Here is a 13,051-nt window from a genome sequence, read left to right as displayed (position 1 = left end):
GGAGGCGCGGAGAGCAGCGGGTCCGGCCCGGACGCCCCCGGCGCGGCCGCCGCTCGCCCCGGGTCGGCTCCGCGCGCGCGCTCCGTGCCGGCCAGCGCTGCCCCGCGCGCGGACGCGGGGGCCGAGAGCGCGCCGGCCCGAGGTCCCCCCGCTGGGGAGGCCGAGTGCGGGCGGCCCGCTGGCAGCTTTGAAAAGCGGGCGAGGACAAAGGCGGCCGCAGCCTCCCGGCGCCCAGCCCGAGCGCGCAGCCCGGCCCGCGGGGCGCCGGAGGATGCGGCCGGGGGCGCGGCGGCGGCGGCGGGGCGGCGCGGGCCGGGCGCAGCGGGGCTGAGCCCAGCGAGGGCCGGGCCGCGGGGGCGCCCGCCCGGGATGTGAACGCCGAGCGCGCCGGGCGGGGAGGGCGGGCAGGAAGGACGCGCGGACTGGAGGAGGAGCGGCGCCGAGCCGGAAGGCGGGAGGCGCGTCCGTTGGGCCCGCGGCGCGGCCGGCCAGCCGCCTCGTCGCTCGGGCGGGAGCGGGGCCCGCGCCTCCTCCCCGGCGCCGCGGGGAGGAAGATGGAGACGCACATCTCGTGCCTGTTCCCCGAGCTGCTGGCCATGATCTTCGGCTACCTGGACGTGCGCGACAAGGGGCGCGCGGCGCAGGTGTGCACGGCCTGGCGGGACGCCGCCTACCACAAGTCGGTGTGGCGGGGGGTGGAGGCCAAGCTGCACCTGCGCCGGGCCAACCCGTCGCTGTTCCCCAGCCTGCAGGCCCGGGGCATCCGCCGGGTGCAGATCCTGAGCTTGCGCCGCAGCCTCAGCTACGTGATCCAGGGTATGGCCAACATCGAGAGCCTCAACCTCAGCGGCTGCTATAACCTCACCGACAACGGGCTGGGCCACGCGTTCGTGCAGGAGATCGGCTCGCTCCGCGCGCTCAACCTGAGCCTCTGCAAGCAGATCACCGACAGCAGCCTGGGCCGCATCGCCCAGTACCTCAAGGGCCTGGAGGTGCTGGAGCTGGGCGGCTGCAGCAACATCACCAACACCGGCCTCCTGCTCATCGCCTGGGGCCTGCAGCGCCTCAAGAGCCTCAATCTCCGCAGCTGCCGCCACCTCTCGGACGTGGGCATCGGGCACCTGGCCGGCATGACGCGCAGCGCGGCCGAGGGCTGCCTGGGCCTGGAGCAGCTCACGCTGCAGGACTGCCAGAAGCTCACGGACCTGTCCCTGAAGCACATCTCCCGGGGACTGACGGGCCTGAGGCTCCTCAACCTCAGCTTCTGCGGGGGCATCTCGGACGCCGGCCTCCTGCACCTGTCGCACATGGGCAGCCTGCGCAGCCTCAACCTGCGCTCGTGCGACAACATCAGCGACACGGGCATCATGCATCTGGCCATGGGCAGCCTGCGCCTCTCGGGGCTGGACGTGTCCTTCTGCGACAAGGTGGGGGACCAGAGCCTGGCTTACATCGCGCAGGGGCTGGACGGCCTCAAGTCCCTGTCCCTCTGTTCCTGCCACATCAGCGACGACGGCATCAACCGCATGGTGCGGCAGATGCACGGGCTGCGCACGCTCAACATCGGCCAGTGCGTGCGCATCACGGACAAGGGCCTGGAGCTGATCGCGGAGCACCTGAGCCAACTCACCGGCATCGACCTGTACGGCTGCACCCGCATCACCAAGCGCGGCCTGGAGCGCATCACGCAGCTGCCCTGCCTCAAGGTACTCAACCTGGGCCTCTGGCAGATGACGGACAGTGAGAAGGTCAGGTGAGGGCGGCAGCACCCGTCCCCCCGCGCCCCCCCCCCCCCAGTCCCGCCCTGTTCGCCCTCGGGCCGCGGACGCGGTGGGGCGATGACCGGAAGCCCCCAGGCTCCCCTCCCCTCTTCCCTTCTCGTGTGTCCGGGGTGGGGGTCCCTCCCCCCTCCCCCCCCCACCCCCGGCGCTCTCCTGTTCCCTGAGGGTGTGGAGATGGACCCGCCGCCCACCACCCACTCCTCCCGTTGGGGGTCCAGAGGAGGGACTGAGCTACTGTGTCCGCGCTGCGCCTGGAAGTGGGGGTGGGGGTGGGAATGAGCAATCCCTCCAGCCCTGGGGAGTTGAGGAAAATGTCTGCCTTCACTTAAGCTTTCATTTGAATACTGTGATCTGGTTTTTATTTCGAAATGTATAAAAGCAAACCCAACTACAACGGCCTTTTCACCCTTCTTCCACTTTGTAACTAATCCCAGTCTCGCCTCATCGCTCCTCTGACAGCACTCTGCTACTCACGCTCATTTCATTCGTATTGTCTCTTTTTTTATTTTTTGAAGAAACTTGACATCAACTTGTCTCTTTTTTTTCTGCTGAGTATATTCTATATATTATATATATATAAGTTATATATATATATATATATACACACACACACACATATATATGTCTGGCTACCTCGTTTTAGTTTACTTTTTTCTCTGAAGCCCTGGAATTCTACAAGAGAGATATTTTGAGACTGAAACATTTTTGTGCCTGGACTGGAAAGATGCCCATTGGGTTTGTACGTCTTTTTTCGTTTTGGCTTCTTCCCAAGCCCCATCCATCCAGTGCTCCCCACTTCACATTTCTGGCTCTTATTTTTCTTTTTCTCCTTGTCCGTAAGCATTTGAGGACCCAGCCCGTGCTCCTAAATCTTGACTTAATTTATAGCACAAATGTGTGGGAGACATGAGAGTTGGACTGTTGTTTTTTTTGTTTGGTCTGTCTGAGGTGCAGATTGTGTCTTGAAAATGATGATTATATATGCAAAGTCTGCCCTGCCCTCCCTCTCTTCCACATTTCCCCACGAAAAGGTCACAGTGAGGCTTCCTGTAGGGAGCAGAGGAGCTGGAACTGGCACTGGCTTAGAAAGGCCCCGGGCCCTGGTGTGAAGGGAGGAGACTGAAATTCATGTCTTATCTCTATTCTGTTAATAAAACAGGTGTTGGTGGGTTTTTTAAAAATTCTGTTTCTAAATGGAGGAATAAACGCCTTGCTTTATTTTGGTGGGGGTTGGGACTTGTGGCTTTAAAAAAAAAAATCACTTCTGAGTAGGATGTATATTTTTCTGTTGGAGTTTTTTGTTCGTTTTGTTTATTTTTTTAGAATCCTCCACAGCAACATGTGAGACCATGGAGTTAAAGAAACCCAGAGACCTTTATCAATTAATTGTACTGTTTGTGAATTTGTATAAATAATAACAAAGATCCTCTTAAAACGTTTATATTCTTACAGTAAAAGGTTAAACTGATATTTATATAATAAAAGAGGAAATATGAAGTATGTTTTTTGAAAAAAAAAAAAAAAAACCAAAAGCCTTGTATCTGTGAATTATTTTTAAGGCAGTGTGTGTGTTTGGGTCCAGGCCAAAGTAGGAGGTGGGTTTGCATCTCTGAAGTAAAAGTATAAGATGCAGGGTTCGGTGGAGCCTGTGTGGTGTGAGGAAGCTTGTGGTGAAAAATTTATCCTGTATAAAGTTTACTGCTGACATCTAAATGTTCTGTTGCTAGAAATGTGATTAGAATGGAGATTTATATCATTTCTGAACTGTCAACAACATGGAAATTTAAAGAAACTGAACAAAATGAAACTTTTGTAAGAGTCACAATTCCACCAGGGTGGCCAGTTTTTCTCCACAAGGTCTCCACATGAGACCTAGGGGAGATGTTTGAGAAATGGGTCATGAGATGTGGAAGTGGGAAGAAGGATGGGTTTCTTGATCCCTAGAGGGTATGGGGGAGGCTGCCAGAGGGCGGGGCGGGCACCAGGGCCATTGTTGTTGGGAAAGTTAAGGGCACTCAGGCAAGCGACTGAGCCTCAGAGGGAGCCGTGGGCAGGGGAGGGGGGCACCGGGTCCCTCCTTAGCATTCTCCACCAGCCCCACTGAGTCGGTGGGGAGGCGGGCCTGGAGTTCTTGCCTATTTGCATTTTAAGAAGGAGGCGGGCCTGGAGTTCTTGTCCATTTGCATTTTAAGAAGGCAGTCACTCCATCCGCTCTGGTGGGTTCTTAGCCTGCACTAGGGCAGAATACCAACCAATTCCAGCAAGGAGCTCCTTTTGGTAGACAATAACTAAATCATCTGACACCCTGTGATTGGGCTGTGGAAACAGAAGTGTATATAGCGAGGCTGTTCATATTCCTGGTTTCACATAGGCCTGTCTGGTTTTAATACTGATCTCAGAAAACGCTGGTCAGAGCAGCATAGCACTTTCCTGGATCCACACCTCTTTCCAGGAAGAGAGCAAGAACCAGGTTTCTCTTGGGGAAGATTGTTCTGTAAAGTTTCCAAGCTCGCTGCTGGGGCTGATCACAAAAGCCGCATTGTTCCTTTTTGGAGAGCTTTCACAAGTGGGTCTAATGGGGCCTGACACTAGATCCATCTTCCTTTTCTTTGGGGAAGGTGTGGATTTGTCCCTTTCCTCTTAGGTTACAGTGCTTACTGCCTGGGGAAAAAAATGTGTGTGCCCTGGTGAGGACGAACTCTGAATCAGGGTCAGCTTTCTGATTCAGCGTTTGCCTCTACAGCCCCCACAAGCAGTTGAATTCTCAGACTGGTTTTCTTCTCCCAAGAGACTGCAGGGCTGTGCACATTCAGCCAGTAAAAATCTGACCACCTCCTAAGTCTTAGACTCTGTGGTCACTCTGATTTAATACGAAAAGTAATCTGCCAGCTGTAACCGGAAGGTTTTTCTGCTTCTCCGTTTGTTTTTTACTTTCAAAGTTAAATATAAGCTTGATTCAACACTGGTAAGTTAATGTTTGGAAGTTAAGATCGGGGGCCTAGTTCCTCATCCTGAACTGGGCATACTTCAGAATCCATCTGGAGCATCTCTGGCAAACAATGAACAAACCTCCTCCTTCCATCAGAGGCGACTGTCATCCCTCAACGTTTTGGGACGGAAAGAAAGGAATTGGGGTTGAGACCCTGTGTTGTGCTTTGCCTATGCTTGTACACATCTAGTCCTCAAAGTGGCCTGCTGAAAGGTACCCTCTTTTCCAGGTAAGAATACTGCTCGCCTTAAGTCAGCCAGCCACTGAGTCCAGGCCCTTCTGCTCCCCAGGAAGGATCCGCTACAGACTGCACCTTGGTTTCATGGAAGGTGACCTCCCGGAAGTGAGTGCTGGCTGCCTGAATGCAGGATGGACAAGCTCAGGCCACAGGGCACCACTTGAGAGGGAGAAGTGGGTTTGGCCTCACTGTACCTTCAGGAATAGAAGGGGATGCTTTTAAAGAAGACCAGCACTTAGAACTGGAGTGGATACGTCATTTGTGGGTGGTACACACATTAAGAGGCACTGCAGGGCAATTTTTAGAATAACAGAAAAAAACCTGGCTGGGGTGTTTGCTGAAACTTCAGAACTGACAAACCAAAATAGGAACTTAGTGTCAACCTTATCGTCTAGAAGCAACAAACCTCAGTAGGAACTGTCTGGGTGGCAGTCGGGAAAGGGTTCCCCCTGCTTATCCACAACACATGGGGCAAGAGTGTTGCTTAAAAGATGACCTAAGCGAGGGCGGGGTTCAGGCAGCACCTGCAGCCCCTCCAGGACCAGGACAGGCCCCTAGCTAAGAGTGCTGGGTATCCCGGAATAACTCCCCTCAGATTCCTTCCTGCCCAATTCCTCCATCCTAAGGTGCAGGGGTAGGGGCCGGGGAGGCGGGGGGGGGCCCACTTGATTCATTCCGAGTTTGGCAGCAATGACAAGGATGCTTGCTCAACTTACGGTACAACCTTAAATAGTTCAGAAAATTCAAACTGATCATATGCTTTCATGATTCAAATCAGCCAACAGAGATCTGAAAAAACAAAGGTTCCTTTGTTTTTTTTTTTTTAATATTTATCAGGCTACGTCGGGTCTTCCTTGCACCATACATGCGCTTAGTTGCTCTGAAGCGTGTAGGATCTTAGTTCCCTGACCAGGGGGACCAGGGATTGAACCCACAACCCATACATTAGCAAGGCAGAGTCTTAACCACTGGACCAGCAGGGAGGTCCCAGCAGTTTCTTTTTAAAGCTAAGAGCCTTCTCTTAAATGGAGACATATGCAAACTAAAGCACGGCCTTTCCCCCACTTTCCCAAAGTGGCTACTAGACAGGTGCTGATCTCCAAATATTAGTAAAATCTTTTCCTTCTGACTTTGAGAATTTGAACTTAGGTTTTCAAAGCCAGAGAAGAGGGTCAAGGACCCCAGGGAACACCGTGTTCACAAAATATTTGTGCTGAGTTGTGTCCAACTCTTTGCAACCCCATGGACTCTAGCCTGCCAGGCTCCTCTGCCCATGGGATTTCCCAGGCAAGAATACTGGAGTGGTTGCCATTTCCTCCTCCAGGGGATCTTCCCAACCCAGAGATCAAACCCCCATCTGTCAGGCAGATTCTTTACCACTGTCCCCCTGGGAAGCCCAAAGAATTTTGTTGTTGTTCAATCACTAAGTCATGTCCGACTCTTGGTGACCCCATGGACTGCATGCAGCGTGCCAGGCTTCCCTGTCCTTCACCATCTCGCAGAGTGCACAAATTCATGTCCATTGAGTCCGTGATGCTAGCTAACCATCTCCTCCTCTGCTGCCATCTTCTCCATTTGCCTTCAATCTTTCCCAGCATCAGGGTCTTTTCCAATGAGTTGGCTCTTCACATCAGGTGGCCAAAGTATTGGCACTTCAGCATCAGTCCTTCCAGTGAATACTCAGGGTTGATTTCTTTTAGGATTGAGGAGTTTGATCTCCTTGCAGTCCAAGGGACTCTTAAGAATCTTCTCCAGCACCACAATTCAAAAGTATAAGTTCTTCGGTGCTCAGCCTTCTTTATGATCTCACATCCATACATGATTACTGTAAAAACCATAGCTTTGACTGTAAGGACTTTCATTGGCCAAGTGATGTCTCTGATTTTTAATATGCTGTCTAGGTTTGTCATAGCTTTCCTTCCAAGGAGCAAGCGTCTTTTAATTTCATGGCTGCCGTCACCATCCGCAGTGATTTTGGAGCCCAAGAAAATGAAATCTGTCACTGTTTCCACTTTTTCCCCATCTATTTGCCATGAAGTGATGGGACCGGATGCCACGAATAACACTCTTATTAAGAGATCAGATTTGTAACCAAAACCCAGACCTCCTACAGCTTCTGACAGCAGCCCCTCTGCTCCCAGGGCCCTGCTGTGGCCACGGGGCCAGTGGTCGCCCCTCTGCTGCCCTCCTCCCCCTGCATCAGTTGTCACCCCCTTTAAAAAGCTAATTCTGTGCCTTTACTAGAGGGCAAGACCTAAACTGTGTGTCACCGTGACCCATGAGGAGTCCGGGCTGGAGCTCTGTGGATCCTGGGAAGCACAGGATTAGAAATCGGAAGCCAGTGCCCGGGCCACACCTCTGTCTCATCTTGTCGAGGTCCTTGTTCAGAGTGGGGAGCAAGCAACAGTTTTTGAAAAGTGAATGTTATCACACAGAGAAGACCTCATATTTGTGCCCGTGCCAACTATTAACAACTTAGAATGTCTCCAGGGTGAGTACACAGCGGGGAGAAGAGCGGACACTTAGGTCTCGGATAGAAGACGGATATTTCCAGACATCGCACCTTTAAATGTCCACACCTGGTCAGTGTCAGCCCTTTCGTCTTTTCCAGGAGTGGCTCTGACATTGCTTGCTGGAGCTGCCTGTACCGAGTGCTGGGTACCACACTCAGCCGCTCCTTCAGTCTAGGGGCAAGAGGGAGTCGGCCAAGAGCAGGAGACAGCCCCAGATGGGGTATATTAACGCCACCCCCTGCAAGTAAAACAGAATCCACGTGGAATTCCTCTACCTCCTGTACGTTAACACAGAAACGTGCACATACTTTCTTAGAAGACTTAAAAGCATTTTATGAGCTCGTCACCCTTCCACTCTGTGTAAAGGACAAATGCCCCATGTCCTTGTGTGTTCACTTTCATCTGTGAGTGTGAACAGCCTCCTGGTCACACATGCCAGGCAGAGTTGAGTGGGATGTGGACGCCGCCCCTGGGTGCACGGAGTTGGGACCCTGTGCGGCTTCCCCATCTCACAATTCCTGTTTTCCCAAATCTGGTAGATACTGGACATTTCATTTTAGAAATGGGGAAGGAGGCTTGACGAGGGTAAAAGACCGTGCCCAGGTGATGGCCCCAGGTGTTCCCCATCAGCGAGGAGGCCTGTCCCCAGCCAGTGGGAGCCAGATCCTGGTTGTTGAGCCGTTGCTAAGCAACACCGGACACCCCGTCCCACTTGTGAAGGACCTGAGCCAGGGAATGTTATTTTCACCTGGAGGAAGCACCCTGAATGCTGAAAGTTTTGTGTTTTGGTTTTTGGGCCTCTCCACGTGGCATATGGGATCTAAATTTCCTCCAGCAGTGATCTAACCTGTGCCCCCTGCAACGGAAGCGTGGAGTCCTAACCATGGGGCCACCAGGAAAGCCCCCTGTAAGTTATTATTACTAGTTAATAAGTGTTAGACTGTGCAGACTCAAACGCGGTGTCCAGCATTTTGCAAGGAGCTGGAAAGCTTGTGTGAGGAGTTGGTCAACGGCCTTAGGGTACCGGTCCCCCAGTCGGTCCCCCGCTGTCCTTCAGCACACGAGCCAGCCCCCAGCACTGCTGCGTCACGGACACTGCACACACCTCCACGCTGAGAAGTCACAGCCCACCACGCCACACACTCCGGGCTGCCCGACTCAGAAAGAACTGAGCTGTGGGAACATGGGCTGTGTTCTCACCACTCAAGGATCAAGGGTCTTGACTTTCCAGCTGTTTTACCTACAGATCCCTCTTGTCCCGAGAGTAAAAGGGTCTAGTCGCTCCCACTGACAACCACTTCTGTCTCCCACTCCTTGGTGGACATAACCAGGCTCACAGTGCTGGCGGAGACCGTCCCCACCCCACCCCCCATATCAGGGTCTGAGCAATGGGAGTGGCACCTCGGGGAAAGAGTTGAGTCCAGATTCGTTTTTTATAACTAGCGTGAAATTATTCCACATGGCTTGGGAAGTATTGTTTTCCTGGTCTAAAAAGATCAGGAAAGTATCTACTACAAACGTCCGTAATAACGTTTCTCCTTAGGAAATCTTACCCCAAACTGGCAGTTTTATATGGACACTCGTGCACATTTGTGTTGGAATAGCTACTGCCTTCCATTCTGCTTTTTGAGAAGCAGTCTCTAAATAGAGAGGAACCCCCAAAGCAGTACTGATACTCCTCAGAATCTTTAGTAAAATCACTGAGGCCAAAATTGGACAGATGGGTAAAACGGGAATTGTAACAGCTACACACCTCAAATTCTTAGCCTTCTCAGATGGAAGACAAGCTGACTATGGCTTTCAGGAGGCATGAGACTTGGGTTCGATCCCTGGGTCAGGAAAATCTCCTGGAGTAGGAAATGGCAACCCACTCCAGTATTTCTGTCTGGAGTATCACCATGGATAAGAGGAGCCTGGTGGGCTACAGTCCATGGGGTCGTAAAGAGTCGGACATGACTGAAGCAACTTAGCATAGCACATTTTAAACTTTAACTCCATGGCTCAAACCCTACTGCTATGAATTACCAAAAAGAAAAGAATAAAAAAAAAAAGGGCCAGCAAGTGTGCCTTGAGCAAACAATATGAAAATACCTAATTAAAGTGACAACTTCTAGCTCTTCTAATTCATTTCAAATGGACAATCTTTAGAATCTTTAAGATATGTGAAAACAGTAAGGCAGAGTTCCGTGGTCTGAACTTTGTCAAGCTCCCAGTTTGCTGCCGCCAGAAGCAGAGAAAGGCCTTGGGGAGTTTTGAGCCTAGACAGGATGGACGACTGGGCTTTCCAGCTCCCTCAAGTCCAGACGCCTGTCAAGGGGCGACAGGACAGCGTGACCCACGGGAGAGGCAGCTGGTCCATCTTTCCTCCACACAGGAGGGTCTAATTCTCAACAGGATCACAGGAGGACCACTGGAAATGCACCCCAGTAAGCAGGGCACAAGGTTGAGCAGCAACAGCCCCGCCCCTTCTTGCTTCAGAATTGAAACCCTGTCCACACAAGTTAGGAGACAGGTCACGGGCGGCCCCTTGTGAAACGCAGGGGTGGAAAGTCATTCTCTCCTCCTGGGTTGCTCCTCGACCTCCACCCCCTCTCCCCCAAACCCTCTCCCACCCGTTCAGCCTCCCCACCGCGGGGATGGCCCTGGGCCGTGTCCACACCAGTGTCAGAGCCGGGGGTCTGACCTCATGCTTTCCTTTACCCCAAGTTCACTAGGATCCACTGGAGGGCAGAAAAGTAAAGTACCATTCATACAAAATTCTACGTATTTTTTTTCCACGTGGAGGCTACCACCCTCTTTATCCACGGCGCCTGTGAGCTTTGCGTCCGGCCAGCAGGTGGCAGCGTTGTCTGTGAACTGCTACCCAGTTCTGAGCACCCGACAGAGAACTTCAGAGCGGGAGAACCTCAGGCCTCCAGAAAGATGATATGGAATTTTCCAGTTTCATCCGGGTCAGGGATCCCCGTCCTGGGCACGCCGTTCAGGGAGCAGGTATCAGATGCGCCCTGAGGACGGTTCCCTGATGTCGCTGGCAGGGACCAAATGTCACTGTCTAATTTCAGTTTAAGACCATCATATATAAATCCTGTTAGATTGGCATATTCAGGGGGTTGGGGAGAACAACTTGGGAAAATGTTTGCCCTCATACATGGAAATATCCATTTTAACAGGAGGAGCGAAGGTGCTGGCTTTTTTCAACTACAAACCAGAAAAAAACAGAAGTGTACTGTTTGTGATGAAAAATTCTAGAGCTCCTTGGAAAAGAAACAACTGTTTTAAAATTTGGGGAGTATCAATTCTTTTGTTTTTAATCAAAATGAGTATCTTCTAAAGGAACCTGTGAACCTGAGAACGATTAAAAGGCCTGATAAAGCAGTGAGGGGCTCGCATTCCTAGATTCCTCCTGGGGGAAACAGGCATTAGGAAAAGGCAGCAGAAATAAGGAGAAAGAACTTCTGAGCCAACCTGGCCAGATTCCATAAAATGGCACACGAGGAACAGGCTGGGGGCGCCTGCCATCTTGGTCTTGATCATCTGGCCTCAGCAATGGAAACAAGGCTCCAAAGGGCAGCTGGTACAGACGTGGAATAAAAGCGTGGAAGCCGGGAGGTGGCCATGCCTCGCCAGGCCAGCCCGACGAGGCTCGGCCCCCAACCTGGTGACACCAAGGTGGTTTTTGGTTAGGAAATGGAAGAGGAGAAAGGAGAAGTTTCTGGAGCTCAGGGCCCAGGCCTGCAGCTGATCACCACTCCTGCCAGCGAGAAGGCTGAACGAAAGCAGAAGCCCTCTGGGCAGCTCCATGGACTCTCAGGCCGAAATACATCACTGTCAGCGACCCGCAGAACACAGAGATTCAGGGAAAGAACCCAGATAAAGAAAAGAGGACACAGATCACTCACGTCAAGCAAAGGGGACCAGGTGAGGTAAGCGCAGAAGGACCGCCAGCCTGGTCCCCAAGAGGGGCTGGGGGTGCTCATCTCCCCAGAAGGGGCTGGGAGCTCGGGTTTTCAAGAAGAGAGGCCTTCTTCTCTGGTTGTGTCAAATCAGACACCAGACAAAAATCCCAGCTACAGTTCCCAGGCTGGGAATAAAGTGATATGTCCCCCTGTGAGGTGGTGGGTCTCCTTGTAAGGTGGGGGGTCCTCCCTGTGAGGTGTCGGGACCCCTGAGAGGTGTTGGGCCCCCCTGTGAGGTGAAGGGTCCCCCTGAGAGGTGTCGGGACCCCTGAGAGGTGTTGGGTCCCCTGTGAGGTGGGGGGTCCCCCTGAGAGGTATCGGGACCCCTGAGATGTGCTGGGTCCCCCTGTGAGGTGAGGGGTCCCCCTGTGAGGTGTTGGGTCCCCCGTGAGGTGGGGGGTCCCCCTATAAGGTGAGGGCTCCCCTGGGAGGTGAGGGGTTCCCCTGTGAGGTGAGGGGTCTCCCTGTGAGTTGTTGGGTCCCCCGTGAGGTGGGGGGGTCCCCCTATAAGGTGAGGGGTTCCCCTGTGAGGTTAGGGGTCTCCCTGTGAGGTGTTGGGTCCCCCGTGAGGTGGAGGGTCCCCCTATAAGGTGAGGGCTCCCCTGGGAGGTGAGGGGTTCCCCTGTGAGGTGAGGGGTCTCCCTGTGAGGTGTTGGGTTCCCCGTGAGGTGGGGGGTCCCCCTATAAGGTGAGGGGTTCTCCTGTGAGGTGAGGGTTCCCCCTGTAAGGTGTCGGGTCCCCCTGTGAGGTGAGGGGTCCCCTGTGAGGTGAGGGGTTCCTCTGTAAGGTGTCAGGTCCCCCTGTAAGGTGGGGGGTCCCCCTGTGAGGTGTCGGGTCCCCCTGTGAGGTGGGGGGTCCCCCTATGAGGTGGGGGTCCCCTGTGAGGTGAGGGGCTCCCCTATGAGGTGAGGGGTTCCCCTGTGAGATGTCGGGACCCCTGAGAGCTGTCGGGTCCCCCTGTGAGGTGAGGGGTTCCCCTGTGAGGTGAGGGGTTCCCCTGTGAGGTGTCGGGTCCCCCTGTGAGGTGAGGGGTTCCCCGTGAGGTGTCGGGACCCCTGAGACGTGTCGGGTCCCCCTGTGAGGTGAGGGGTTCCCCTGTGAGGTGAGGGGTTCCCCTGTGAGGTGGGGGGTCCCCTGTGAGGTGAGGGGCTCCCCTGTGAGGTGTCGGGACCCCTGAGAGGTGTTGGGTCCCCCTGTGAGGTGTTGGGTCCCCCTCCCAGGCTTCAGTCATTGCTGTCCCCCTCCAGGCCGTCACTGTCATCAGGACGAAGGTGTCCCTGTCCTGCAGGGAAAATCAGCCGGCCTGACAGTGTCCTAGGGATGTTGTGACGGCCCCTGTGTCCTGAGGCTCCGCTGGCCTGGACTCTGACCCTCAACCCCCAGGAGTGGGGCCTCTGTGCCCTGTCCTGGCTGCGAAGGTCTGGCCGGCACGCGAGTCGTCCTTCCGTCCCTGGCCCGGAGACCCCAGCACAGTGAGCAAAGCCAGGTGGCTGCACCCACTGTGCACACACCCTTCCGCTCCCCATGTCCGCTCCCTCCTCCCCACAAAACACAGGGGCCACGCAGCCAGCACT

At 53.9% G+C, this 13,051-nt stretch overlaps 2 protein-coding genes across 8 annotated transcripts in view; one reads left to right on the top strand and one right to left on the bottom strand.

Annotated features, from left to right (window-relative positions):
- Positions 1–13,051, bottom strand: part of WNT5B (Wnt family member 5B) — an 82,404-nt gene that overhangs the window by 39,880 nt on the left and 29,473 nt on the right. The window lies entirely within an intron of this gene.
- On the top strand, positions 461–11,632 carry FBXL14 (F-box and leucine rich repeat protein 14). 7 transcript variants are annotated; one of them, XM_086402601.1, is made up of 4 exons: positions 461–1,748; positions 5,000–5,113; positions 10,306–10,512; positions 10,692–11,632. In XM_086402601.1, the coding sequence occupies exons 1-4, from the start codon at positions 555–557 to the stop codon at positions 10,755–10,757; spliced, it is 1,581 nt and encodes a 526-aa protein (XP_086258727.1). In that variant the 5' UTR covers positions 461–554; the 3' UTR covers positions 10,758–11,632. The 7 variants fall into 7 exon arrangements, 6 of the variants coding, with proteins under 6 accessions (XP_086258727.1, XP_086258725.1, XP_086258724.1 ...); XM_086402599.1 differs by lacking the exon at positions 10,692–11,632 and having other exon boundaries at positions 461–644; positions 746–1,748; positions 10,306–10,644; XR_015164460.1 differs by lacking the exon at positions 10,306–10,512 and having other exon boundaries at positions 461–1,753.

Source organism: Bos grunniens, chromosome 5 (genome assembly GCF_055505025.1).
Source record: "Bos grunniens cultivar Pamir isolate PY7600 chromosome 5, Bosgru_T2T1.0, whole genome shotgun sequence".
In the NCBI taxonomy this organism is placed as follows: domain Eukaryota; kingdom Metazoa; phylum Chordata; class Mammalia; order Artiodactyla; family Bovidae; genus Bos; species Bos grunniens.
Note: the sequence above shows the minus strand (reverse complement) of the source record. Positions and strands in the feature narration are given on the sequence as shown.